At 36.5% G+C, this 26,221-nt stretch overlaps 8 protein-coding genes across 8 annotated transcripts; 7 read left to right on the top strand and 1 right to left on the bottom strand.

Moving 5' to 3' along the window:
• Positions 1-3,008: 3,008 nt before the first annotated feature.
• Positions 3,009-3,408, top strand: RO3G_03001 (uncharacterized protein; the record flags this gene model as incomplete). Its single annotated transcript, XM_067657592.1, has 2 exons — positions 3,009-3,132; positions 3,287-3,408. 2 exons carry the CDS (start codon positions 3,009-3,011, stop codon positions 3,406-3,408), a joined length of 246 nt encoding a protein of 81 aa, XP_067513693.1.
• A 721-nt stretch (positions 3,409-4,129) lies between these two features.
• Positions 4,130-4,222, top strand: RO3G_03000 (uncharacterized protein; the record flags this gene model as incomplete). The annotated part of the gene is made up of 1 exon (XM_067657591.1): positions 4,130-4,222. One exon carries the CDS (start codon positions 4,130-4,132, stop codon positions 4,220-4,222), a length of 93 nt encoding a protein of 30 aa, XP_067513692.1.
• A 1,820-nt stretch (positions 4,223-6,042) lies between these two features.
• On the top strand, positions 6,043-10,654 carry RO3G_02999 (uncharacterized protein; the record flags this gene model as incomplete). Its single annotated transcript, XM_067657590.1, has 6 exons — positions 6,043-6,168; positions 6,225-6,256; positions 6,438-6,742; positions 6,804-6,961; positions 7,025-9,440; positions 9,507-10,654. 6 exons carry the CDS (start codon positions 6,043-6,045, stop codon positions 10,652-10,654), a joined length of 4,185 nt encoding a protein of 1,394 aa, XP_067513691.1.
• Positions 10,655-11,058: 404 nt separating this feature from the next.
• RO3G_02998 (uncharacterized protein) lies at positions 11,059-12,328 on the bottom strand (the record flags this gene model as incomplete). The annotated part of the gene is made up of 5 exons (XM_067657589.1): positions 11,059-11,167; positions 11,238-11,452; positions 11,514-11,673; positions 11,749-12,044; positions 12,236-12,328. 5 exons carry the CDS (start codon positions 12,326-12,328, stop codon positions 11,059-11,061), a joined length of 873 nt encoding a protein of 290 aa, XP_067513690.1.
• A 4,779-nt stretch (positions 12,329-17,107) lies between these two features.
• On the top strand, positions 17,108-17,854 carry RO3G_02997 (uncharacterized protein; the record flags this gene model as incomplete). The annotated part of the gene is made up of 1 exon (XM_067657588.1): positions 17,108-17,854. One exon carries the CDS (start codon positions 17,108-17,110, stop codon positions 17,852-17,854), a length of 747 nt encoding a protein of 248 aa, XP_067513689.1.
• A 3,031-nt stretch (positions 17,855-20,885) lies between these two features.
• RO3G_02996 (uncharacterized protein) lies at positions 20,886-23,345 on the top strand (the record flags this gene model as incomplete). Its single annotated transcript, XM_067657587.1, has 3 exons — positions 20,886-21,982; positions 22,034-22,234; positions 22,289-23,345. The coding sequence occupies 3 exons, from the start codon at positions 20,886-20,888 to the stop codon at positions 23,343-23,345; spliced, it is 2,355 nt and encodes a 784-aa protein (XP_067513688.1).
• An 876-nt stretch (positions 23,346-24,221) lies between these two features.
• On the top strand, positions 24,222-24,575 carry RO3G_02995 (uncharacterized protein; the record flags this gene model as incomplete). The annotated part of the gene is made up of 2 exons (XM_067657586.1): positions 24,222-24,362; positions 24,411-24,575. 2 exons carry the CDS (start codon positions 24,222-24,224, stop codon positions 24,573-24,575), a joined length of 306 nt encoding a protein of 101 aa, XP_067513687.1.
• Positions 24,576-25,270: 695 nt separating this feature from the next.
• Positions 25,271-25,968, top strand: RO3G_02994 (uncharacterized protein; the record flags this gene model as incomplete). The annotated part of the gene is made up of 3 exons (XM_067657585.1): positions 25,271-25,362; positions 25,413-25,572; positions 25,627-25,968. The coding sequence occupies 3 exons, from the start codon at positions 25,271-25,273 to the stop codon at positions 25,966-25,968; spliced, it is 594 nt and encodes a 197-aa protein (XP_067513686.1).
• Between the last annotated feature and the right edge of the window lie 253 nt (positions 25,969-26,221).

Below are 26,221 nucleotides of genomic sequence, written 5' to 3'. Positions count from 1 at the left end.
CTTTATACCACTATTGATTCCTTTCTGAGCAATGGCATGCCTGGAGCTCAATGTAATCCATCCACTCTGTTATGTCTACCCATATGCTCGCTTTTCTCGGAAATCCCTGATGGTCATTGGTTACGAAGTCCTCACCGCTCCAAATCACGGGCAAGACACTATTTTAAATATGATCAGTCACTCAAAAGGATACGGCCTATGTTGGCGTCAGACTCACCGCCTCATCCTCGATTATCAGCCCGATTACTACGAGATTTACAAAATCGTACTGTCAAACTGAATGAAATGACTTGGCAGGTCATATTGAATACATCTACTAATCCAGGTAGTGTGACAGACTATCCTTTTGTCACATGGCTCACAAGATCACTAGAATGGGTTTCTTTCTGTCCTCGAGTATACCGTCAGACTCAGCTCGACTCTATGCTTCCTTGCCCGGCTACCACCATACCGTCCGATGGTTGGTTGCGTTTCTGGAACCTCACCATTCTACCTGAAGCAAGATCGTTCTGTTTTCGCTTTATCCACGGCAAATTACATAGCCAATCATCTATAGCTCGTTTCAATCCAGATGTCAGTGCTACATGCAAGTTCTGCAACGTATCCTCCGAGGATATATCCCATCTTCTCGTGGAATGCCCTCATAAATGGTCCATCTGGCAAGAAGCCCTGTCTCGTTTTGCACCTCACCTAGATTTCCAACCAACTGATATCCTTACTCTTTTATTGCATCTGACACGCTTCGATTATATTGACAACACAACTCTGCTCCGTCTTAGTTATTACATTCTTTTATTTTTATGGCGTGCACATTGGCGATACATCTTTGATGATGTTCCTCTCTTACCTGAACGTATTGTCACAACAGCTTTTGAAAAAATTGGGACGTTCAGTCTTCATTAAAAAGCACACCACACAATACGACGTGTGACTTATTTAATCTTAAACAAAATCTACTCTTCACTGGCGTGCTCAATGGCAATATATCTTCGACATACCCCATTATCACAGCCTCAACTCATTTCTACTATTCTTAAAAACTCAAGCTTTTCCGTCTTCATTAAAAGCACACCACTCACTGTGACGTGTGACCTTTTTCCTTTTACATTTTATTTATTTAACTAATAAATCAAATATACTACAAAAAAAAAATGGTTAAATAGCAAAGAAGAAACTTCGTGGTTTCTGGATGAATTCAAATTTTGTTTGCCTTATACAGATTGATATGTTTATGGAAGCTATGTTTCGACGTAAAAGCTATAATACATTGCAAGAGTAATTTATTTGATATGATTTGTGTGTCACATTAACAAAAAGACACATAATTACTCAAGAAAAAGCACAATGTCGCTTGAGTTGTTATAATGTTCACTATGACATACATTATAAGCAAATCCTATCTTCATATAATATGCTTTTATGTTATATATATTGGCATTTTATGATGAATGCGCAATGTATTTTATGTCAATTTATGCATGCTTTGATAGAGCTTTTTTGATTGCAAGTCATTTTCATAAGAAATAGAAATATATAAAAGGCTGTTGACTTTGTCAAATTTAAGAGAACTAAGCTATTTAAATTTATAACATTAACAGCAAACTTTTCTGCTAATATCCCACGATTGATGCAAGTCAAAACCTATTCGGATTAAGGAATTTATGAATGGAAATATGATGGTTTAACGCGAAAAATTGGATAATTCATAAATTACTTTCGTTTATTCTATCTCTATAGTTTTATTGGTTTTTCTTACAAATGTTATAGCTATAACAAATGGTATAATAACCTTCACACAATAAATTATGAGCTAATTATGTAGTAACACAAGTATAGACCACGAAAGGAAACAAGAATGAAGTGTAAATTCGTATCACACTGTACTTTAATTTCATTGCAAAGGGTCAATAATGCTTGTACGAATGTATTCAGAATTTGAGAAGCTTTTTTTTCCATCATTTAACTCTTATATATTTCATACAAAGAAAAAGGTTTGTTGTTAGTTTTATAAACTAAAAAATGGGCAACTGCATTGTCTTACCACAGATATTTAATGCTAAAAAAATAACTAATATAAATAGTTCTAAGTCAGAGCAAAACAGTGAAAGAATATCCATAACTCAAGAAACAAGGACATTATTCAATACAACCCTATATATGAATCACACTACGATCAATATAAATAGAGAATTTCACAATGAAGAAACATCCACTTATTGGCTACCAAAAGATGAGGATGAACAACAAAGATTAATAGGGGTAGGCAAATCATATTATATACTGAATCTCATTACTGACTTGAGCTTTGTTTGAACAGCAACATTTCGCTTTTAAAGAATTATTTGAAGGGTAATGAAATCTGGTTGTCATTTTCTCTTTTCTAACTTTATTTTGACTTTTGTTACAAAAGGAACATATCTCCCAAGGCCCATGCATCACTTGATTTTGAGAAAGGGATATCTATTCTTGATGTAGGCTGTGGATCAGGCGTATGGATTATGGTACGTTATCATGAGCATTATGACTATTTGTTGAACATTGAAGACGAAAAAAATTTCTTACTTCTTCATACAACATATAGGATATGATCAATGACTATCCTAATTGTACATATCATGGCTGTGATATCGTAGATACTACAAACAAAATTCTAAAAGTGGGCCAATTTACCTATAGCCATGGAAACATATTGACAGGCCTTCCTTATGAAAGCAATACATTTGACTTTGTTCAAATGAGATTTTTCCTTCTTGCACTCCGTAAAGAAGAGTGGCCACTTGCTATTAAAGAAATCATACGTGTTGTCAAGCCAGGAGGGATGATTCAGTTAATGGAGCCAGATTTCATAGTAAGTTTAATGACTTGTTTAATTCAATATTTCTAATTTATAGTGTGTAATTTATAGTTACCAAAGGATAGTTCTTCTGCTTATTACAAATTTATAGAAGCGGGTATTTTCTACTTTTACAGAACCCTAATATTTAAATTAGTAAACAAGAAGCTTTTTGATGGTTCGTTCTGTAGCCCTTTCAAGAGGACAAGACATTTTAATTGCTTCCCAATTGGAAGAACTTGTTTTGGCGACAAACATGGTCAAGATCGTCGAACATGATAAACGAGGTTGCAACATGGGTACGTTTCATAAAATTACTAAGAGCAATGCTTAATGAAAACTTTGTTATGGACTGATAATACTATAAACGTGTGATAGGTTCCAACACAGTTACTGCAAAAAAATTTGCATGGGATTTTGTTGAAGGTGCAAAAAGCACTATACCTTTTATAGGTTCAATTTTACAACTAAGCAGTAAAGAAGATATTTTGGAATACCTCGATGAGCTTAGATATTGCCTATCTAATACAGATTGTTATGTCCATGCACATTGCATTTTGGCACAAAAAGTGTAAGGTCATATAAAAGTAATTTACTTTAGTCTTTTTTATCTATTAATGAATACATACGCTGAACAACAAAAACAACAATAAACGATCATTTGGGTTGGTCCAATGCTCATCAACAAAAATAAAATGAATAATGTTCAATGATTTAACAAGCGTGTATGTAGTATACATTAAATTTTCCACAGTAGATAAGCTGATGAATGAATCAGAATATTCCTTTAAAGGGCTGTTAGCTTTGTGCTTGCACCAGTCTTTTTCTTTCAGCCTGCCATCAAATTTGTAATGTTCAAATGAAGATTTTTCTGCATTTTGATTTCTCTTCCCTTTTTTCCAAGCTGATTGCATGGCATGAAATCTAGGTAAATATCTTATCCTTTAAGTATGGACATCCCTGGCAAAAAGTCTAAATCCCACAGAGTATGAAACAATATTACAAAAGATGAGCCATACGAATAAAATATGCTGTTCTTCTTTTTCTTCTACTTTTTCCACTAATATGAACCCAATCAGTATTGATACTATCAGAAAGCCTGGAGAAGAGTTTTTATGATTGTTTTGCAACAAGCCAAACATACATTTCAGGATATTGCTGATATTTTAGAACTTTCCATATCAACAATTGGTATAGTTACTTGAAAGGCCAACGAAGGTACCATTATCATCACAAGCGTTCAAGAAGGTCAAAAATGATTACCGAAAAGGATTTGATGCGTCTGAAAATCCTTCTATGTTGACAATCAATGTCTCTAATGATTATCGTAATATTCCCAAGTTAGAACGTAGCCATAAGGCTCCAAACTTACTTTCAATTGCTCCTTAAGAATGTCTTCTTTAAAAAAGGGAAGGTTGGATAGTAAAAGTCGAACTAAAGGTACAGTTGGATCCAAAATTCGACAAGGTAAAAGCTTAATTACACCATTTTCAAAGATAATACTGTCTTTGAGAACGTGATCAATGGCAGGATCTAATGGATCGAAATTGGTTTCAGCGATCTTTCGACAATCTTCTTTGATAGTTACAGCTGCGATTTGTGACGGATATTGTTTCGTAATTAAAGACGTGAGATGTATGGGCAATCGGATCTACTGATCGTGTCCAGAAGAACATAATATGAAGAATGCCTTGCTCTCCAAGCTTTAGAGTGAGTAATCCTGTTTTGCTTGCTGTTGTGGATACTGTATCCTGAAATAGTATGCATAAAAGATGTTTGCTTTCTGGCCACTATTTGAGATCAGGACATATTATTAATAAGAAGCTCTGGTATCTGTGGTCGCATTGACCGACTGGTTACATATTTTGTCGAAAAAAAAAACATGCCAATACAGACTCTGCCATTTCCAGAACAGAATATGATAGCTTACACAGACAGCTTCAATACTAGTTGGGGAACAGGCTCCCTAATGATCAAGGCTTTTGGGATATTGAGCGAGGAAAAAAAAGCTAATGTTAATAAATGTGTGAAAACTGAAGGCAGTCTACATCTCACTGAAGCCTCATGTTCCAAAATACGAAAGCTGCACATACTCAAGAAATTATTTGAGCACTTAACCTAAACATATACCTGGAATGATACTTTTTTTTTTTTTAAAAAAAAAAAAAAAAAAAAAAAAAAAAGTGATAGTGTTACGGTTTTCATTATATGTCATATCTTTACCAAAAAAAAAAGAAGTTTGCCGAGTATAACATCATGTCAAAGTTTTTCTTTTGTTTTTTTTTGCCTCTATAATATATGTATTTTAGGTTATGTCATAAGGAATAGACTTTGACAAATAGACATAGGACGTGGGCATTTGAAATACTTTTTTCCAAACATGGCATTCTTTTGCACAGAAGTGATTTAATAGCATTGTCTATATACTCTTTCTATGTTACAATTGTAAGAGTTATGAAGTCGAAAACTGCGTACTTCAATACCAGTATGACTCCCTTAAAAGCAGCAACTACACCTCATCAATGTCAATCTTTCATTATTACATCTTTTTTTTTTGTAACACTTCGCTTAGAAGTACAGTATGTTTGTTGTGCCCGAATAGTACAACTATCAAAAAAAAAAAAATGTGGTTCGAAACATTCAAGGAACATCCAATAGTAGCCCGAAGCGAACATGACAAATCTGGGAATAAATGTTAATGCCAAAAAAATTATGCAGTAAAGTAAATTCTTGCTGAAGTTTTTATTTTTTTTTCCTGTCATAAATTAGACCTTTGCTCTCTCTCTCTCTCGTTTTTCTTTCTTTTTCTTTTTGCATTATAGCTTCATCTTAAAAGAAGGTAAACAGTAAATAGTAAACAGTAAATATTAAAAAGGAAGAAAAGCGAGGCTTAGCTTACACAGAATGGGATCCTTGTACCAATGTCTTCAATGTAATATAGCAAAATGTGTATGTAATTAGTTTTCTCTCTTAAAATAAAAAAATAAAATAAAACATAACCAAAGGATTCTAGAACAAAAGCAATCGAGCATTAAATATCGGTATTCCGGGAAGTCTCACTGTCGTCATTCATAAGCACTGTGTAACTCAACAGAAAAAAAAAAACATACCGTTTATTATCACTTTTGAAGTGAGAAGAAATATAAAATGATTTGTTTTTTCTTTTGGTTGCTTTTCTTTATTTTGTTTTATTCTTTTTTCTCATAAAAATGACTTCTTATAACAGAAAGCATTCTTTAGAAAGACTTGATTATTATTATCAAGTAATTAATAACACAGTTCTATCAAAACAAAATCCTGCAAGTGGTTTGATTCCTGCTTCGGTGGCTATTACAGTAAATAGATAAATACATAAAGCTCTCTTTTTTTTTACATACTTTCTGTAACGTAGACTCATGGTGATTATACTGATGCTTGGGTCAGGTAAAAATAATAATACATGTTATAATGAATACACCTATTAAATCATAGTAAATAGAGATAACGTTTATTCCATTTATTGTGTCTATGGACTTGCACTGGCCTATAGACGTGTAGATGATACCTCTGGAAGAGCATGTAAGTTTATTTTCTTTTAATTTGTTGAAATATCATTCATAAAAAGAAATCAAGTTGAATTAGAACATGCTGTGGTCAAGTTAATGCGTGGTCTTTTATTTGCCATGATGCGTCAAGTCCATAAAGTTGAAAAATTTAAAAAGACTCAAAATGTATTGGATGCTCTTCATGCTAAATATAAAACAAAAACAGGAGAAACAGTGGTTGGTGACAGAGAATGGGGTCATCTTCAAATTGATGCTACAAGTTTGTTTTTGGTTGCTTTGGCTGACATGACAACTAGTGGTCTAAGTATTATCTTTACACAAGATGAGGTTGACTTTATACAAAATTTGGTATTTTATATCGAACGTGAGTAGTTCAGTAAAATAAGTAAATGGTCTGTTTACTAAGGTATTGTTATTTCTTAAAGGCGCATATCGTACACCAGACTTTGGTATTTGGGAACGCGGTGATAAGAGTAATCATGGTCAACCTGAACTCAATTCATCTTCTATTGGTATGGCTTGTGCAGCTTTAAGAGCCATTAATGGTGTCAACTTATTTGGTGCTCGTGGTGGTCCATCTTCAGTAAGTGATAGTACTATACTGAATTTGAGCTTTATTGAGAACTCATTTCCTTTTTTTTTATAGACTATTTATGTCTTGCCTGATGAAATGACTCGAAACAAGATTACTCTTCAAAGTGTTTTACCAAGAGAATCTAATTCAAAAGAAGTTGATGGTTCTGTCTTGTCTGTTATTGGTTTCCCCGCATTTGCTGTAGAAGATGCTTCCTTGATTGAATATACTAAAAATGATGCAAAAAAGAAACTCGAAGGCCGATATGGTTGGAAGCGTTTCTTGCGTGATGGTCATCAAACTGTTGTTGAAGATCACACACGTCTTCACTACAATGAAAGTGAACTCAAGGTGTTTGAGAATATTGAGTCTGAATGGCCCTTATTCTTCACTTATATGGTCTTGGAAGGTCAATTTACTGAAAATCATGAACAAGTGGAAGAGTATCGCAAGAAATTGGAGTTTGTCACTATCGATTCCTTCATGTGGGATCCTGAAAATCCAAGACCTCCCGAAGATTATCAACAAGAACAAAAGCGGCCAGGAACGATGCGTCGCTCAAGTAGTGTTTACTCTATCGCACCCGAGCTGCATATTCCCCTTGTTCCTGAATTGTATTATGTACCTTCGGAACTCATTGAAGCTGAGCGACAAGCACCTCACTCTCAAAAGCGTATTCCAAATGATAATACCCCTCTTGTCTGGGCGCTATCTCTTTATTTGCTTGGGAACATGATTTACGAAAAACTCTTGTCTCCCTCTGAATTAGACCCCCTAGGCAGAAGATATAATGTCAAGCGCCAAAAGGTTGATAACGTTGTTCAAATTGTTCTCTTATCCGAAAGTGAAGAACTTCAAAAGACATTATCCAACTATGGTCTTGAGACTCAAACTGTCGAGCAAATTTCATCTAGTTTCACCGTCATGCCTCCTCAAACATTGGTAGATACTTACAGCGCCCTGGGCCAAAACAGCAAGCTGGAGCTTTCTGGCAGACCCAACCGACCGATCGGTACATTGACTACTTCTCGTCTCTACCGTATTCAGGGCCACATCTATGCATTCACCCCTCAATTCATGGACGTTGACTCCTTTTATCTCAATTCTGATCCAGACTACCTTGTATCAACCTTTGAAACTGAACTGAGCTTTACAAATGCAAACTGGATGTATGCTGGTCGTCCAACAATCACCGTGGTCTTAACGAGCGCCATGCTAGGTGAATCTACAGTCAATGACATCGCAGGACCCACGACCACCAATCGAGGTCTCAATGCAGCTATTGTCTCTGCTGATTCGGCAAAGAAAAATTTGCTTAATTTCTTTATGAACCTTCGATCAGGTGAATGCAACGGTACCCGTGTTCGTTTATCAAGATTCGCAGAGACAGTAAACACGAGTAACATTGAATCGCTTGATTTCCTTGTTAGCAAACCTGACGTTGATTGGAACAGCATCCTTTCTATTCATAAAAAGTATCATGGACATCATCACTATGCTCAGCAACGACGCCTGAATGATTCCAACCTTCAATCAGGTACGCATACACCCGGTAATGGAGCAAGGACACCTCGTCGTAAGAGTGTCTTTGGTGGTAAACTCTTGGGTACTCCGATTGATAAGTTGAATGACGATAGCTATTTCCAGGGTGTGGCTGCTGCACTCGAAAAGATCAACAACGGTGGTATCTCTTCGTTCAAGCTAAAAGATCACGAAATCACGCCCAACCGTACAGCTTCACCCATGCTTCCCTCAGATACAAGCACACCCTCTCTCTCCAGTTCACCTCTACTTTCCAATAACACATCTATGGACGAGGTGAACAATAACAACAACAATAATAATAACGGAGGCGATATGCTTTTATCTTTAACTTTGGGTGACCCTTCTCAATTTGACGCCGCTGTTCAAAACCTAAAGGAATCCGTTAGCCTGTACGACCAAATCGATTTACTTCAATACTTGGCCTCTTGCAAGAACCTTGATGAATTTATTGTGGAACTGGACGCCACCATTCGTAATTTGTTGGAAGAGGTCTATTTGAAATGCAAGCGACTCCAATACTGGTCTGTGGCCAGACAGGCAAGTGGTTTGCTCTCAAAGACGATGCCTACGTTAGCCAACAACCTGACCGATCTTGTGATTCGTCAAAAGCAAGTCAGCATCGGCTCTGGATCTGCCGAGCAACTTATTTCGGCACCCTTGAGCCCTGATACGCTCACGAGGATCATTAATGAACAATGCTTGGATGATGTCCGTGAGGGCCCTGTAGTGCAGGAAATCATTATTTCGTTGGGTAACTTTATCCGCACCAAGCCTCATATGTTTGATGGTATTCTTCGTGTTCGTACCCATTACATCATTATTGCTTTGCGTGAAGAAATTAGCCGAACCAACAATTTGGATGAAGAAGAGGCCATTGAACACCTTATGCAGCTGTCACCTTTTGAATTACAATCTCTCTTGGGTTCTGTCATGTCCGGCCCAGGTATGTGTGAGGATGCAGAGATCATGATTCGTGATAAACCCGGTGGATTGCTTGTGCTCTCGAAAGAATTCGATCCTGCTCGTCAACTGAGCAGTGAAGTACCTTCCCTCAAGCTTCCTCCAAAAGCAGCTACTCCTAATCAAGAAGAAAAGAATGGTATCATGGTCCGTGTACAATCAGGTGGTTACAACGCTGGTAATTTTGTTCGTGCAGAGATCAATGGGAACGTGTTGGCTGCCAATACGCGTGGTTTCCACGTCTGGGCTATTGATCGTCTTGAGAAGTTGGTACTTGAGCATGCCTCATTTGATACGCATATCTCAACTGATGAAAGTGATGAACTTGCCAACTTTATCCGAGGTTTATCTCCTGGTGTGATTGTTGTCATGGCTAGCAAGGATGATTTTACAGAACATCTCACCACCAATGCCGTCGATGCGATCAAATCCTTGGGCGCTAAAAAGATTGAACATGTCAAATACCGTGATTCGTATGTGTTAATTGCTGAAAAGGCCGGAAACCCTGACGAGACTGTCGAGGCACACAAAGCGGCTAGTGATGGACCCACAGAACTGATCCAAAGACAGTTTGTTCTTCTCAACAAAGATACCATCCCACCGGCTGAGATCACACGCGACAACGTAGGTCACTTTTTCCCTACCTCTCGTGGACGGTGGTTACGCCGCAGAAAGAATGATGGTGCATTGAATCGAGTACCTGCTGACTTCTTTCCTCGAACCTGGAAAGTACTTGATCAGTGCCACGGATTTACTATTGGAAATCACTGTCTACCTCGTGATCCCACTGTATTCGAAAAGACACCTGAAGAATTCAATTTTGCCTTGGCTGTTGAGGGCTTTTTGAGCACTTTTAGGGATCCTGCCGAAAGACAGTTGGCTATCGAAGTCTTAACACTCATCTATGCTATCCAGCAACAAAATCCAAACCCTTGCTTTATTGAGCATAATATTGATATCTCCGCCATTATGGAGAATGCTGTTGCTGACTTTTGGAATGTGTGGGTTCCTCAGCATCAAGAGACCTTTGAAAAGTGCCCTCTGTTTAAACAAGGTCTAGATTACAATGCCAACAAGGATTTGGCTCACCACTTGTTTTATGATCTTCCGCTCAACAAAGCCAAAGAAACTACTACTCATTATCTCGCAAAGAGCATTTCAAACATCTTGTCTTTTAATTTTCAATTCTCTGTTTAAATAATAATAATAATAATAATAAAAAGACAGTAATTAGTTGGCATTGCTGATATTTCTGTTTTTCACTCTGGGCTATAAAGACCATCATTAAAAATCATAAGTGAAAAGAAAGAACACAAGGCAGTACTGCAGTGATGATGACATAACTATGAGCGCGGGAGATGGTTAACAGGAAATTTCTTGGCTTGATTACTGTTACTGTGATACTAGCTCAATACGCCATTTCATTTCTCAAAATTTATCTCTTTTAACTTTTCATTCTTTTTATTACTATAGTAATTCTAGCTCAGAATGCCTTCATCATTTTGGGCGTTTTGAAAAGCTTTTCTTGCAACTCTTTTGTTCCTTTGGAACCCAAGTCTTCCAAGCCAATCTCGACACATGCGACTTCTGTTGACATAGTCTTAGACTAAGTCCGCATGGTCTCCTGCTGCTTGTCTGGTTAATGCTTGATTTGTTCCTAAAGTTCTACTACCGTTTTTTGCTTCGGAAGAAGCCATGCTGCCGGAAGCACTACACAAACGCGATACATGTTAGTGATCAACACATAATTAATTGATAATAAATAGTCATGTTCTCTTACGTCTCAGTTCTGGTAGAACAAAGCGTTCTACTTCTTCTGATGAACCCGTATACCTCTTCCAAGAGATCTTGCTCAGTGTTCATAGTTATTTTGTTTTCATCGTGGAACAAATCAATATAGTTAAGCACGGTCTCTTTTAACCAATAGAGAGCGCGTTGATCATAACGATCTGCTTCCACATTTTTGAATGCTTGATACATTTCGTCGAAAGTTTTCTAATTAAATTATGAGAAAAATGAACACATAACATGAAGTAGTTATGTTGTGTTTGCTTACCTTTTTATTCAATTTGGATAATGTATCAAGCATTTCATTAGGAAGTGGATTATTAAATCCATTTTCGCTACTAGCTTCCATGATTTCTTCAACTTCGTCAGGTTCAGAAGCAATCTTCCAAGCTGCATCATTTGTATTCAATATGTACGAATGCATGGGACTATTTATACAGTATTTAAAGATAATTTCAATTAGCTTTTTAAAGCACTGCTTGAATATTTACTATTGCACTTACTGCTCATAAGAAAAGTCGATAGCTTTTTTGTAAATAGCATCCTCTACACAAGCGCCTGACTTTAACAACCATTTCTTATTTATCTTGCTATGATTTGCTTCTAATACCAATCGATCTTCAACTGAAAGTTTAATTTGATATGATAGTGAAGAAGTAGAACTTCTATTGCTGGAACTGCTGATTTTTGAAGCGGAATCAGCACCAGAAGAACTTCTAACTTCATCAATGATATTGGCAGGTACAGATGTACTATTGAGGATACTTTCCCAGGCTTTTTTTTTTGTGATTCTTTTATTCTATAGTAGCCGCTCTATTTAAGGGTGTCTGATTTAAGGGTATTTTCTAAAGAACGGCATAGGTCCCCAGCATAAATACCACTATACCACTATTCTATTTAAGGGTGCAACGCAAATATTTTTTACCACTAAATAGAAAATTTTGTTATAAGTGATAGTTTTTTGGAGCGCTCTAACAATAAATTTTTTACTTTGTAAAATAAGATCGCACAAGAGTCAGCCAATCGCATTCGAATTTGGCGATGTAATTTACGGTCAAAATCGTCCAAAGGAACTTCGTACATGAGAATAGTTTCATAGACTTCTCTCAACCGCTTTTTACACTCTACTATATCGACACGTTGCTCATCTTGCTCTGTATTATCATTTTCTTCTGCTTCATCTATGTTGCCTTCTGCCGTTTCTTCATTATTAGTAGTACTTGTTGTATAACATACTATCATCTCGCTTTCATCTGCTTCAAGGTTCAACTGGCTAACATCAGTAACTTTGTTTTCAAAGTTCCTGGGGAGATCTGGGAGCATTACATTTATTGTTTCTGGTTTTACTTTAAGCCATGCATTAGCTAGAAAAAACATAGCCTGAGCTTGATCTATTTTGTAAACATTCGGATTATCCAACTTTTTACTGATATATAGACATAAAGCACGGTCGTACTGCTGGGCTCGGAAGTATGCCTTAAAGTTGCCAATAATTCCTGTGTATACAAAATATTAATGAGAAAAATGTAAAACAAAAAGACAGCTTATATAGCATTTTATCAACAGATAATAGACTACCTGCATCAAGAGCCTGTAGCTTGCTAGTCGTGTTTGCTAGGAGAAATATCAATTTAATATTGTTGAGCGGAATTCTTATTTTATGAACGGACGCGTTATCGAAAAGAAGAGCAATTTTTCGATTCTGTCTTCCAAAGGCAACATTTAACTTTTTCACATATGCTGTGAAAATTTCAGTTGTCATCCAAGCATTAGTAGAATAATGGTATTCAATTTCATGTTTTTTTTTTTTTTTTTTTTTTTTTTTTCCAATTGTAGTCATGGATAACAAATTAGCTCTTGGTTTAAAACATTTGGGGCTCTCGTCTTGTGCAATAACAATTGGTTGCCCTTCGTAAGTCCCATACGAGCTACAGAGCAATCCAACTGTTAGACGAGTTTTACTTTTTTTAGACTATCAAGTGACTCGGAACATATGGTTCTTCTTGGTGGTTGCTGGTAATATAAGCCTGTTTCATCAAAGTCCGTGATATCTGCAGGATCATATGGCCCAAGAGGTTCTTCTATCTTCAATTCGTTCTGAATGTTTTCAGGAGTAATGTTTACTGAGGCACTTTCACCATGCATTGGCCTGTATTTTACTCCAATTCGCTTAAAAAGTTTGGTGAGCCATCCAGAAGAAAATTAAATTTCATTTTCAAGGATTCTATACTTCACTCAAGCAATAGGTCTTACATATCGAAGGATTGAGTCTCGATTGACTGGCAGATTGTTATTGTTCATGTCTGCAACAAACTTTACTACTTCATCATCAAGTTGAAGATAGCGTGTTGTTTTTAGACTTTTGCCATTTTTGACAACATTAATATTACTATATAACGTTTCAGCATTTTTGAGAATGTTTGATATAGTCTGTTGGGCGAGTGGCTGATATAAATTGAATTTCTTCATAGCTCATTCATCTAATTCTGTTTGATTAAGCTGGCCAGTAGCTATTTGATCCAAAAGCTCAATTTTTTGAGAAACAGAAAGGCATACGCATTTATTATTACGTTTTTATAGATAGAATTTAAAGAAAGAAAATAACTTTTGTTATATCAAATAATTATTCTCATCAAAATTATTTTGAATCTACGACTCGTATATTATCCTTCCAGCAACTTCCATCAAGTCTTGAACTATTTTCAGGAAGGAATGTCGCATTATTACAAATTTTACAATACAATTTATACATAATCACGATAAATTCACACCTCATTCTTTCCTGAAAATAGTGTAAAAGCAAGTTTTGATTTGTTAATTTCCTTACACAATTACCAAATCTATACCAACCGACAGTGGCCTATGTGGAAACATGTTGTACAAACATGTCCATAATGTAGCTACAATACATATTAAGTGATTTCAATTTTTTAACAGCTACGAATTTCGATTTAAAGGTATGTTCTGTTTAAGGGTGGATATTCCAAAAATTTTGGCCACCCTTAAATAGAGAGACTAATGTATAAAGTAACAAAACGTAGTTAGTTACTGAAGAGTTTATATTCAAACCATATGCAATATGTCATAAAGACATAACTATAAGATGTCAGAGGAAATTGAACAGCAAACCATACGCTTGTTTAGCGTAAAGAACTACTTGTTACTGGTAGATTTACTCACACCCAAAGTCTGTATTTGACAAGTTCGATTTCCTTCCTCGTGTTGCATTTTACGCGCAGTATGGCAAATTATCGCACGTACCTTATTAGCCAAATTGAGCTCAGTCATCACGAAAGTTATTCTTGTGACCCAAGCAGATTTAAAAGAATTCAAGTCGAAATCTGAGCCAACTATCGAATGGCTCAATTCTTCGACGACTATTTCTTTTAATTCAATCAATATCTTCTCGGGGCTACTAGATACTTGTTCCTCTCCCTTTAAATGTGTAATCGCGTTGAAAATGTCTTCAAAACGCGTTAACAAGAGTATTTTGCATAATCCTAAAGCTTTTCTACATACCTTGTTTATATTTAGCGTTAGATATTGCAGACATAATAGTTATTTTCGATACAGAAAGAAAACGCCGCTGCTATAATAATTTGATTTGGAGTTAATATTTTTGCTGTTGTCATGTTAACTACAAGAAATCGTCTAAAAACTTATTTTTAAAAAACTCTCGGTATTTTCTAAACTAAAAAGAGGTTAATTCTCATAATTTTTGAAGGCCTCCCAAAAATAAAATATAATTCTAAAAAAAGTTATAACCTTCTCAATCATGGTTCTTTCTGCTATTAATCACGACATTACTAGCAACAAATAGAACAATACATTATCAATAAGCTATCAAAATATAGTAACTCTCTTCAAGAGAAATAGGATCTACTCAAGAAAATGGTTAAAAAGGTTACTCAAAACTTTTGCAAAAATAGATGTCAATGGAGGAATGATCGGATCAAGCAGCTCCAAATTCAAAGAAATGATATCTTCAGACGGTACTCCGACAACCCAACTTGTTTGAACATCTTGCTTCCTGAAATTGAGAATAAGCTTGCAAAGTTATAAACCAAAATAGCCGAAATAGATATTCTCAGAGCAGGTAAACGATGGATCGAAAACAATGAGAAATCAGCCAGATACCTCAAAAGAACAGCCGAATCAAGAAATATCAAGCGAAATATCACTAAGATTGTCCATCCAGAAACTGGCTTGGAATGCTTAGATATTAAAGCGAAACTTGATGCAGCTTCTAATTTCTATTCTACACTTTACTCCGTAGAACCTATTGATCATCATGATCTTGAGTCGATGCTAAACACGATAGATAAATAGGTTTTACTAAACGGTGCTAAGCATATAATCAGCAGCATTTCGTTTGATGACATTCTAGATGGATCGAGAAGAACTCATCATAAAAGTAGCCCAGGCATGGATGGATTACCCTATGAAATCTTACACCTGATAATTGGTCATCCTAGCTGCAAGTCTCTAGTACTAGAGGTTTACAATGACGCTATCAACAAGGCGCTTTTTTCAAAATCATGGCAACAAACTTGTTTGGTTCTCTTACCCAAGACTAGTGACTTTACAAGCCTAAGTAACTGGCGTCCAATCTCACTGATTAATACAGATTGCAAAGTCTTTACAAGGATCATGAATAGCTGGATTATGGGTATCTCATCCAAATTGATCACTCGTTTCCAATCAGGCTTCATGTATAACAGGTTTATAGGCGATCATGGCTTCGCCTGACTGTTGATTATGGAGGATGCCTCTAAACCAACGCCAATATCAGAAAGTTTAGGGGTCACGTTAGATCGAACAAAGGCCAACGATCGTATTCACCCCCGAATATTTGTGCAAATTACTCAACAGGTTTGGTTTCCCCGATAAATTCATCAAGTGTATCCATGACCTTTTCTTTGGCAATTCAATTTCCGTCAACATGAATGGATCCTTGTCTGACAGTATACAACAAGTGCGCGGATTACGTCAAGGAGACTCGATTTCACCTATACTTTTCAATCTTGCAATAGAACCATTCTTATTATCCATTCTTCACATTGAAATCATTGATGATTACTGTCTTAAAGCTAGGAGATTCAACTCTGACTTGCAATTAACAGCACCAAGATCAGTCAAGTTATTAGCCTACGCAGACGACATACTCATATTTACTAACTCTAAGGAAGAATTCCTAGAACTACAAGGGAGTCTAAAAGTATATAATGGTGCATCTAACTCTCAAGTAAACTATTCCGAGTTGGTAGCATTTCCTTTAGCCGGTGGAAATACATTCAACAATCGAGAACTCAAAGAACTAATCAGTCATAATGGTCTCAGGTGGTTTGGCTCTTAATCGTTAGGCTACATCAAGTAACTTGGATACCCAATATGGTTCGCCAACGACTAACAAACTATATTCTATAAAGGAACCATCAGCAAGCTTGAAAGCACGGTTAATATTCATTCACAGCGTCAACTTTCCGTTTATGGCAGGACACACATTGCTAATACACTGATACTCTCCAAGTTGTGGCATTTTCTGCGAATTACAAGTCTCCCAAAAAGCTTTTACAACGAGGTGTCTTCTATTGTGTTTCAATTCGTGATTCACAATCTGCTTACCAGGATTGCTCGGACAGCTCTAGAACAGCCGAAAACAAATGTGGGGTTTCATTATTGAATGTAGAAGCTCAACAAAAAGTTTTCCAGTTTCAATATATCAATTCATTACTGTTAAAATGTCGTCAAAGGGTACCAGACTTCCTGTACAAGATGTTGGTATTTACTCTGCAATCTTCCTTTGATGCTCCCTCACACATCATCCCTTTGATATTCAAACATTCCAGATCATACAGTAGCATGAAAGGCCTCCATCCATTACTTCCTATGTTTAGTGCTTTGGACTCCTGTCCTCGTTTACCTACCGAAAATGACCTGACAATATCATCACAAACTAGTCTACTCATTTCCTTCAAAGACATATGCGAAGAAGATCCACAAGAGAAATTCAAGTTTAGCATGTTTCTTCAAGCACAAAAAGCATATCATTTCTTTGAACGAGATTTCCTTTCAAATGGTATACAGTTCAAAAACGGACAACATTGTGGCTCCCCCAATATTCTACAAAAAATCAAAAACGCTGTCCTTACTGGAAACCTTATATTTAAGCCGTATTTTGCATCTTTATTGTCAGCTGAACAGCATGATCTTGAATTTGACAATGAAGACCATCCAACTGAATCAAATACCAACTTTGATCCATTCATTCAGCATATGAGCTATGAAGATATAAATATAACAGCATTGAAGAATCATCAACTAAAGACAATGCTCAGCTTCAACTCAAACTCTCATATCATAAATTTAAGTCACAACAGCTGGAAAGCTTTTATCAATAGCCCTATGCTCCGTATTCCAAGAAATGTATGGTACAGACTTCATAAGAAATTATCCACTCGAGCCGATTTACATAGAATCATCCCAGCAAAGATAGACAACGACTATTGCCAATTGTGCAAGCTACCGGAAACAAAGCAGCATATGCTCTTGTATTCAAAAACAAGGCTTGTGGAACGCAGTTTTCAAGAAATACTTGTCAAATCCTAAAGATCCCAACTGTAGCTCAATATTCGAGGATTTATCCACAATTGGATTATCCAAGTATTACACCTTACACTATCATGGCAAGTTTACAATCTATGATTTTTTTTGCTACAGTCATTCGATTCATTTGGAAAGCCCACTGACAACAATTCTTTGAACAGACTCCTGTCGTGGATGAGATTGTCGTCAATCAAATTCCGAAGGAACTACTGAAACTATCTGCTTACAATTCCCTATGCTAATATCTTTTGTATTTTTATAAGTCACTGTTTAATACACTTGTATCGTTCTTAATCCTTATACTCTTTGATGAGTTTTAATAAACATAAAAAAAATATAATCTTCTTAAGTGTAACCAAAATACTGTATTTTAATATTTCCCTCAAAAAAATAGCGCATTAATTTGATTTTTTTAGTTTCGCGATAATTGTGAAAACTGTTACAATCTAATCCTATTCTCGCTAAATTGATTCAATATAGTAGAGTTACAAACTAATCTATATCAGTATTATTAGTATGCCAATCGACGAATTTTTTTCTATATCTTAGCAACTATAATGAATCTACCAGATTGTTACAAAAGTTACAAAATTACAGCTATACAGGAAGGATCTCTAGATTTCTTTGAGCTGAAGACTTAAAAGAAACGGCAAAGAGTTTTCAATAGTACTAAGCATTTGTAGCCGGTTGTACATGTTGAGACATTGAGTTGCATGTATTTTTATCGGCGCCTGAATTGGATGGAGGGGGATAGGGCTAGGGCCTGCCACTAGCTAGCTATCCAAGACGCCATCTTATGCATCGGCTATGTTCTTTTCAGGTCATTGACACTCAAGGGATTGGAATAAGTGAGACTGTTTGTCGACAGTAAGAAAGTAGTTTTGAAGTTTTATGTTTTTGATAATCCAGATCTTGTTGTAGAAATTGTTTCTTGATAGCCTTGATACTAAGCTCTTCCACTGGAGGAGGTATGCTTTTCCAAGTGAGGACTTGGACAGTTTGTATCATTGTTGATTTCTGTCGTGTTGTATGCGCGGCATAAGTTTTGTTAAGAGAGCATCTTCAGGTAGCGTAAAAGATCAAGAGAAATTGAGCCTCGAGTACGTCTATTTGTTCTTTCGTTGTTGGCAAGCCCGATAAGTGGCGAATAGCTTTGGTTGAGGCACATTTACATCCACCATATATTCGTTGTAAACATTCATCTGAGCATCTTCGAGCGCTTTGATTTGGGAAATAGTAAACTGATTGATCGCTAATATATATTCTAGTCGAGCGCGAACTATTGTGCATAGAATCTAATGAATAGAAGCCTGTCGAAATCATCAGGGTTGACATCCACAGAGGTCAGTACGTTCATCATAGCGAATGACTTGCGAACGTTGTGTTCTATCACTCCTTGTGGATTTAAGGGAACCATCTGGTTTAAAGGGAATTCCAAGGTACGAGAAGGGATGCTGTTTGAGTGAAGTCTGTCCGTAAAGCTCATAGTTTAAGTCGTCGTTCATGTCACTTAGCTCTCCGCATATAAATGGGCCCAAATGGAAGTCGAATGAGAAACTGTAATCTTCACAAATTTTTAATAGCTTTGGCATTTGTGCTTTTCCAGAAAGAGGGACTACATCATTGGCATATAGCAAGCAATTTGTAAGGGGAACTAGTTCCATTGGGGAGGTATCTGCGGATGGTTGCTTCAATCGAAATCTTATCGGTAGGTCATCGATATAGATTGAGTAGAGCAGTGGGAAAAGTATTGATCCTTGTAGGACTCCTATTTGTGGGTAGAAGCGATAGGGAATCTCATTATATAAAAGAACCTAAAGGTAGACTCGATCAAAAGGATGTTGAAAGAGAGCTAGTAGTGGAGGTGCCGTTGTTAACCGTAGAGATTGCCAGGCAAGATTACGTTCAACAGTGCCATAAGCAGATTTTATGTCGAGGAAGGTCAGAGTAGGTATAATTTTGTGGTGAGCGCGTAATATTGGGCATATTTTAGCTAAACAGAGGGTTTGATCTAGTGATCCACAACATTCTCTGAATCTGATTTGCGCTATATCACTAAAGGGCTGTGGAATTGGATGCCATTCTGTAGGTAGCGTTTTTGGATTTTGCGAAAGATCGAGGTCAGGCTGATCGGCCTAAGATTGCCAGGATCTGTTGGAGTGCCTTTCTTGTGAATAGGTACCACTTGAGCCACATGTCAACTTTTGAGAGCATAAGACCACTTCCAGCATAATTGGAAAAATGTTAGCAAGTTTGGTGCAAGGAGATGTTGGATAGAACGAAGCATCTCACTTTTTCTATAGCCAACGCCAGGAGCCTTGTTAGAAGGGGAGTGATTGAATAGCTGCTAGGATATCCGACATTGTAATTGGGCAAGCTCATTCAAATGGTAAGCGGGCTGAACTGACATCGTACCTTTGTATTCCTGTGTAGTTTCTCTTGAGAAAACGTTTGTCATTGTATCCGCTGAATGCTTGGGTCCTTCCATTGTTGAAAATGTTGGGCTTCTTGTTCTTCGTTTTCGTATGCGACTGATTTTGACAATTACTCTTGTATATTGACTGGATATCAACTGTTAACGTGAATGTTCTAGTTTTCTCTACACCTTTTTTGGATAAGTCACCGTAGTGCTGCACAAACCTCTTGATGTTTGAGCCAATATTTCAATTCGTTGAGACCTTGGGATTTTCACCACCTACTATAATATCTTTCTCAGTACTCGTTTGCCCTTTGCATATCCTTTGTCCAGAAGCCTTTCAATGGTTCCATTAGTTGTACTTGACGTCCACAGCTTGTGTCCAAGGAATGATAAATTGCTTGGCAAAGTAAACTTATTTTTAGCTCAGCGTAAGTATTGTTTTAAAGTCAGCGCAAAATTATCTTTTGCCTGAATACAAACTCATTTTCAAAAAAAAAAAAAAAAAAAAACCATGCGTTTATCCGAGATTCTATTTATATTTGTATCTTTTTTTTTTTTTTTTTTTTTTTTTTTTTTTTTTTTTTCTCTTTTTCATCATAATCATTTTGACAGGATATGGAACTGACACCACAAGAGCTTCACTACTTTAAAAGAGAACTCATTTCTTTAGAACTCACGCATGAACTTGACGAAATCAAGCAAACACCTCAAGTCTTGGCTTCCCTTATCCACTCTCCTCAAAAAGAGCTCCCCTTCCTTCAGTTCATCCTCCAGCGTTTCGTCCTTCCATTCCCTTTTCTTCAAAAGGGAGATGAACGCCAATTTTGGACCAAACTTGAGACTTTTCTAAAGGAATACGACACATTGAAGATAGACAATTATGCACCCCACACGATGCGTCAAGATTCACAAAGACAAGTCTTGCTTTATAAACTTCAAAAGCTCATTGTTGTGGCTCTTTCGACCATCATCAAGACCACTCAAGGAGAAGAACAAAGCATCCAACTTTTGGCTGAACAAGATAACGATGAAGCACTGGTGACTGAGATGAGTATGACGAAATTGGAAAGCGAAGAGGAGTACCTGGATTGGATTGGTCTGAATGGACCACCAGTTAATATTGTGACAATACGAGATATCAAGGAGGTGCGTACGATTCGTGAGCATGTGCATTCAGAGTTTATCATCGAAACCACTGTCGATAATCAAAAAATACGCGTAGCCAGACGCCACGGTCAGTTCCGCACCCTTCGTGACAGTCTCCGACTAGCCTTCCCCACCGAGGATATTCCATCCGTACCCGCAAAGGCTCGTGATCCTTCTTACAATAGCGAAGCTGTCTGTTTGCACAGAGAGAAGGACAGAATCCTGCTCAGATCCTTTTTGCGTCGATTGGCTGCTGTGCCTGCCGTTGCCTCCAGTGATCTCTTTAGAAAGTTCTTGACAGATGAACCTATTGAGCTCACAGCAGAGCAAGAAAAAGATGTGGCAGAAAGAGAAAAGATGGACGCTAGCCGTGAAAAGGAACAGAAAAAGTTTAGAGAAGAGGTGGATAAAAAGATTGTGGAATTGGATGGATTGCTGAATATGATGAAGCAAAAAATTATGCAACCTAATGGGTTGCTGGACATCTTTGAAATCATCAAGAAGACTGAGACAATCGATCAATTGCCTATTGAGTTGAAGAAGGCTATTGAATGGGGAAGAATTAAGTAATAAAAAAAAAAAAAGAAAAAAATACTCGCTGCTGACTCTTTACGTAGTTTCGCATTTGTTCTTCACACGCAATTCGTTACTTCAGATCGATCAGTTGAAAATGTGGCCAACTTAAAACGTACACATTCACTCATGCCTTATCGTGCTGTTGCTCAAGTGTTGAAGTTGTCTAACCCATTTGCTATGGTCAAAGGTGTATTAGATCTCTTCTTGGCTCAACCATTTGGTGGGAAAAGCTTATTTCAAAGGTAACCAAAAACATGCATCATCTATATCATTCAATGTATTAAGACCATTTAAAGAATTATCCTGGCCAATATGAATGATGAAACAAAAGAAATGCAAAAGGATATTCAAGAACTTGAAACAAAGATCAATGATCCTGCCTTATGTCAAAAGATTGCCAACGCCGTCAAAATCAATGTACCTCATGAAGATGGTTTCGCGCTCGACTTGAACGATCCTATCCTTGAGACTTTAGATCTTTTAAAAAACCCAACGATCGAGCCTGTCTTACGACCTGACCAAATTTTAAAGGTAGCATTTGCCAACCAACCTGACAAAAAAGAAGCCCGTCAACTCGTCTTGGATCTTTATCAGCTTTGGTGTCTGTATGCTAAAAAGCAAGAGCAAGAGACCTTGATGGCTCTCGTCTTCCAGGGAGTAACGGGTGAGCTGATGAAGGACCTCTTTGCCATCTTTTATGAACCTCTGGCTGAGGTATACAAGGCCGCCAATATTGGTGATACGATTGGACATATCTCACATTTTGTGGATGATCTCATTCAACTCATTGATCACTTGAACGTCCAAGATGCAACCAATACCGCTCAACCTTTCATTGATCTTGTTCAAAGACACGAACAAGAGTTTTACAACTTTGTTCATAATGTGCATGCCAAGGATCAAACAAAGCTATTTGATAGTCTATTGTGTTATGTTGACTCTATCTTTGCAGTCATTGCACACGGTCTCCCTGAACGTGTTGATCTTTATCGTTGTGTGGAAGAGGCAGGCATCAGCCAAGATCAGTATCCTGTATTGAAGCAAGAGATTGATGCACTCTGTCGTTACCACAAAGAGCGTAAACAGAGACATTTGGATCGTAAAAGACAAAAATTGATGTCCTCATCCTCTTCTGGTGTTCAAGAAGAGCAGGAAGCATTTGACTTTTTACCCAACAGTAAAGAATTTTCGGGTATATTGAATGACTTTGCTGATATGGAAGATGATAGCTTGTTGCTAGCTCATGAGATGAATATAAAACCACCTACTTTGACCCTGATACCTAAAGTATCCCCCTTCTTTATCCAAAGCGTGTTGCATCAGGATATCTTGGAGTTATCCTTAAACAAATAAAGTTTCTTTTTTTTATATATAAATCCTCTTTCTGCATATGTCAATAATTATTATGTATCCAACAAATTTCAAGGTAAATACAAAGCTCTTTGTAATTTATTACTCATAGTATTTATAATAAAGTAGTAGTAGGATTGACGAATTGTTTAAAAGTTGATTCTATTAAAACACGTTAAAGCCAAATTGCTTTGTCTGAGTCTAAACTATTTCGTTCCATAAACTCTTTATTCACTTCTACCTTTTTTTCACTTTAACGAAAAAAAAAAAAAAAAAATGGGAGGAGTACAAAGCTCAGAGCAGGAACAATACGGTTTTCATGTTTTAAAAGTATGATTCTAGCTACAGTAATATTGTTTAGCTAATTCGAACAAATAGGTAAAAGAAAATTCACCTGCCTTTCACGCTGGCATTGAACAGTTTTTTGATTACATTGTCAGCATCAATAACATTCCACTTGTAAGTTTATTACAATAAATTTAGTGTGATTATAATGTGCATGATGTTAGAATAATGGAGATAGTCAAACGCTATTAAAAGAACTACAAGAAAATGAAAATAAACCCATTCCAATAGGCATCTATTCCAGTAAAGAACAAAGTTTTCGAGGTAAACAAAAAGTGACAAGCCATATTAAGGAACAGTATTAAAACTGTTTTCATGTAGAAATAAACTTGACACCTCATAAGAATTGGCACCCCTCTGATCCTAACGAAAAAAGTTTGATTGGTAAACCAGTCAGTGATAAACAGGTGCGAGAAGACTAACAAATAAGGCATAGGTTGTTCTATTCGATTTTGCTCATTTGAACGTGCTGGTGAAAATGTTTGGCACGTATTAGATGTGTTACCTAACTCACCCGCTGAAATGGCGGGCATCATGCCACATACGGATTACATTATTGGTAGTCCACATATGACATTAAGAGAAGAAGACGATTTCTATACTCTTGTTGAAGAACATCTTGGTAAACCTTTAAGACTTTACTTGTACAATTCAGAATGGGATAGTTGCAGAGAAGTAAAGTTATGAATGATAGCTTTATAAAATATATTTATTGTTCTTTAGTGTATCATTATACCTAATCATCAATGGGGAGGCGATGGTTCGTTGGGATGTGACGTAGGTTATGGATTATTACACAGAATACCAAGCAAGAAAAAAGAAGATACAGCGCCAATAGAGCAAGTAGCCGCAGAGACACCTTTACCTCACTCTCCTGTCACTGAATAATAATAAAAACAATGTCACACGAATTTTCTTTTTAAGAATTTTGCATTAATCTTATGTGTGAGGGAGGATGAATATTTTTAGCAAAGGTTTATATATCGGGTTTACTTTTTCTTTCTCTTTTTTATTTTCTTTTTTATTTTTATTTTTATTTTATTTCTTCAATCATGATTCAGCAAAGCATTTATTCAAAACAATTTTGGATTGGTATTCTTATTTCTATATCAACTAATTTTATTCAGTCCTTTGCTATGGCATTTCAACGGAAATCGCATTTGCTCAATGATTCAATTTATCCACCAGAGAACCGGAAACATTATCTCCGGAGACCGCTTTGGGTCATTAGTTTTGCCAGTTATTTGGCTGCGAATTTTATCGGATCTATCTTTACCATTGGCTATTTACCCATTGTTATCTTGGCACCCATTAGTGCCCTCAGCTTAGTCTTTAATGCACTCGCAGCCAAATTTGTTCTCGGAGATGCCTTTGGTTTTCGCAAGCTGGCGGGAACATGCTTTATTGTATTTGGGACGTTATTGTTGGGTTTTTTTGGAGTTGTAGCTGAACCAGACCATGATATTGATGATTTGATAAGACTATACAGAAAACCTGGATTTATTGCTTATTTTAGCACTCTCGAGTTTTTGATTGTCACGACTGCATTGGTTACAAATTATTGTGAACACTTGTATGATCAAATGGAGTCTGCCACATTACCACCAGCTACCGTGGGTAAGTGGGTGGGTAAATGGATTCGATTGGATGATTTCAAAAAATATATTGGCATAAGGTAAATGATACAATTCATACACTCCCTTTCTTTTAACTTATGTACAATAGTTATGGTGTTTTAGCAGGCAATGTAAGCAGTCAAAGCATGTTATTTGCAAAGAGCGGAGTTGAATTGGTGATTCTTACAGTTGTTTCTGATAAAAACCAATTACAATATTCACTCACTTGGATATTGCTGATAATGATGGTTCTCACCGCCATATTACAAGTAAAAAAATAATAGTTTATATTCTACCATCATAATTGACATCTTGCTTCATAGCTGCATTATTTGAATAAGGGATTACAATTATGTGATACTGTGATTATGATTCCAATCTCAGCATGTGTATTCAACGTATCCTGTTTATTCAATGGTCTTGTTTATTATGATCAATGGGATAGATTTACTTGGTATCAACTTTCATTGACCATGATGGGTGTTGTTATCACTATTGGTGGTGTGCTCTTAATATCATACAAGTCAGAAGTTACGGCGCTCATTGAAGAAGAAACAGTAGCAACGGCAATAATCTATGACGAAATTACAAATCCAGATAATGATTTCACTACTGAAGAAACCAAATTATTGCATAAAAACAACAATAGAGCAAGCTATACATAATTATTTACTTTATAGACAAATTACGCATACATACTTTATTTGTACATATTAATCAGTCGTCCATACTATTTTATTAAATTCTTTTTTGTCACACCTTAAAAACGTGTTTTCATTTCAATGACGTTGATAACTGCAGCTTACAGAATCATTGTATCTTTACAAGCTGCTAATGACAATAACAATGTACTTTTTCTTTATAAAACCGCTTTATACCGTCTTTGGATAAACTGGGTAAAAAATTATTCTCATTTTT

Source organism: Rhizopus delemar, genomic scaffold (assembly GCF_000149305.1).
Source record: "Rhizopus delemar RA 99-880 supercont3.2 genomic scaffold, whole genome shotgun sequence".
Lineage (NCBI taxonomy): Eukaryota > Fungi > Mucoromycota > Mucoromycetes > Mucorales > Rhizopodaceae > Rhizopus > Rhizopus delemar.
The sequence above is the reverse complement of the archived record's forward strand: the minus strand, read 5'-3'. Positions and strand labels throughout refer to the sequence as shown.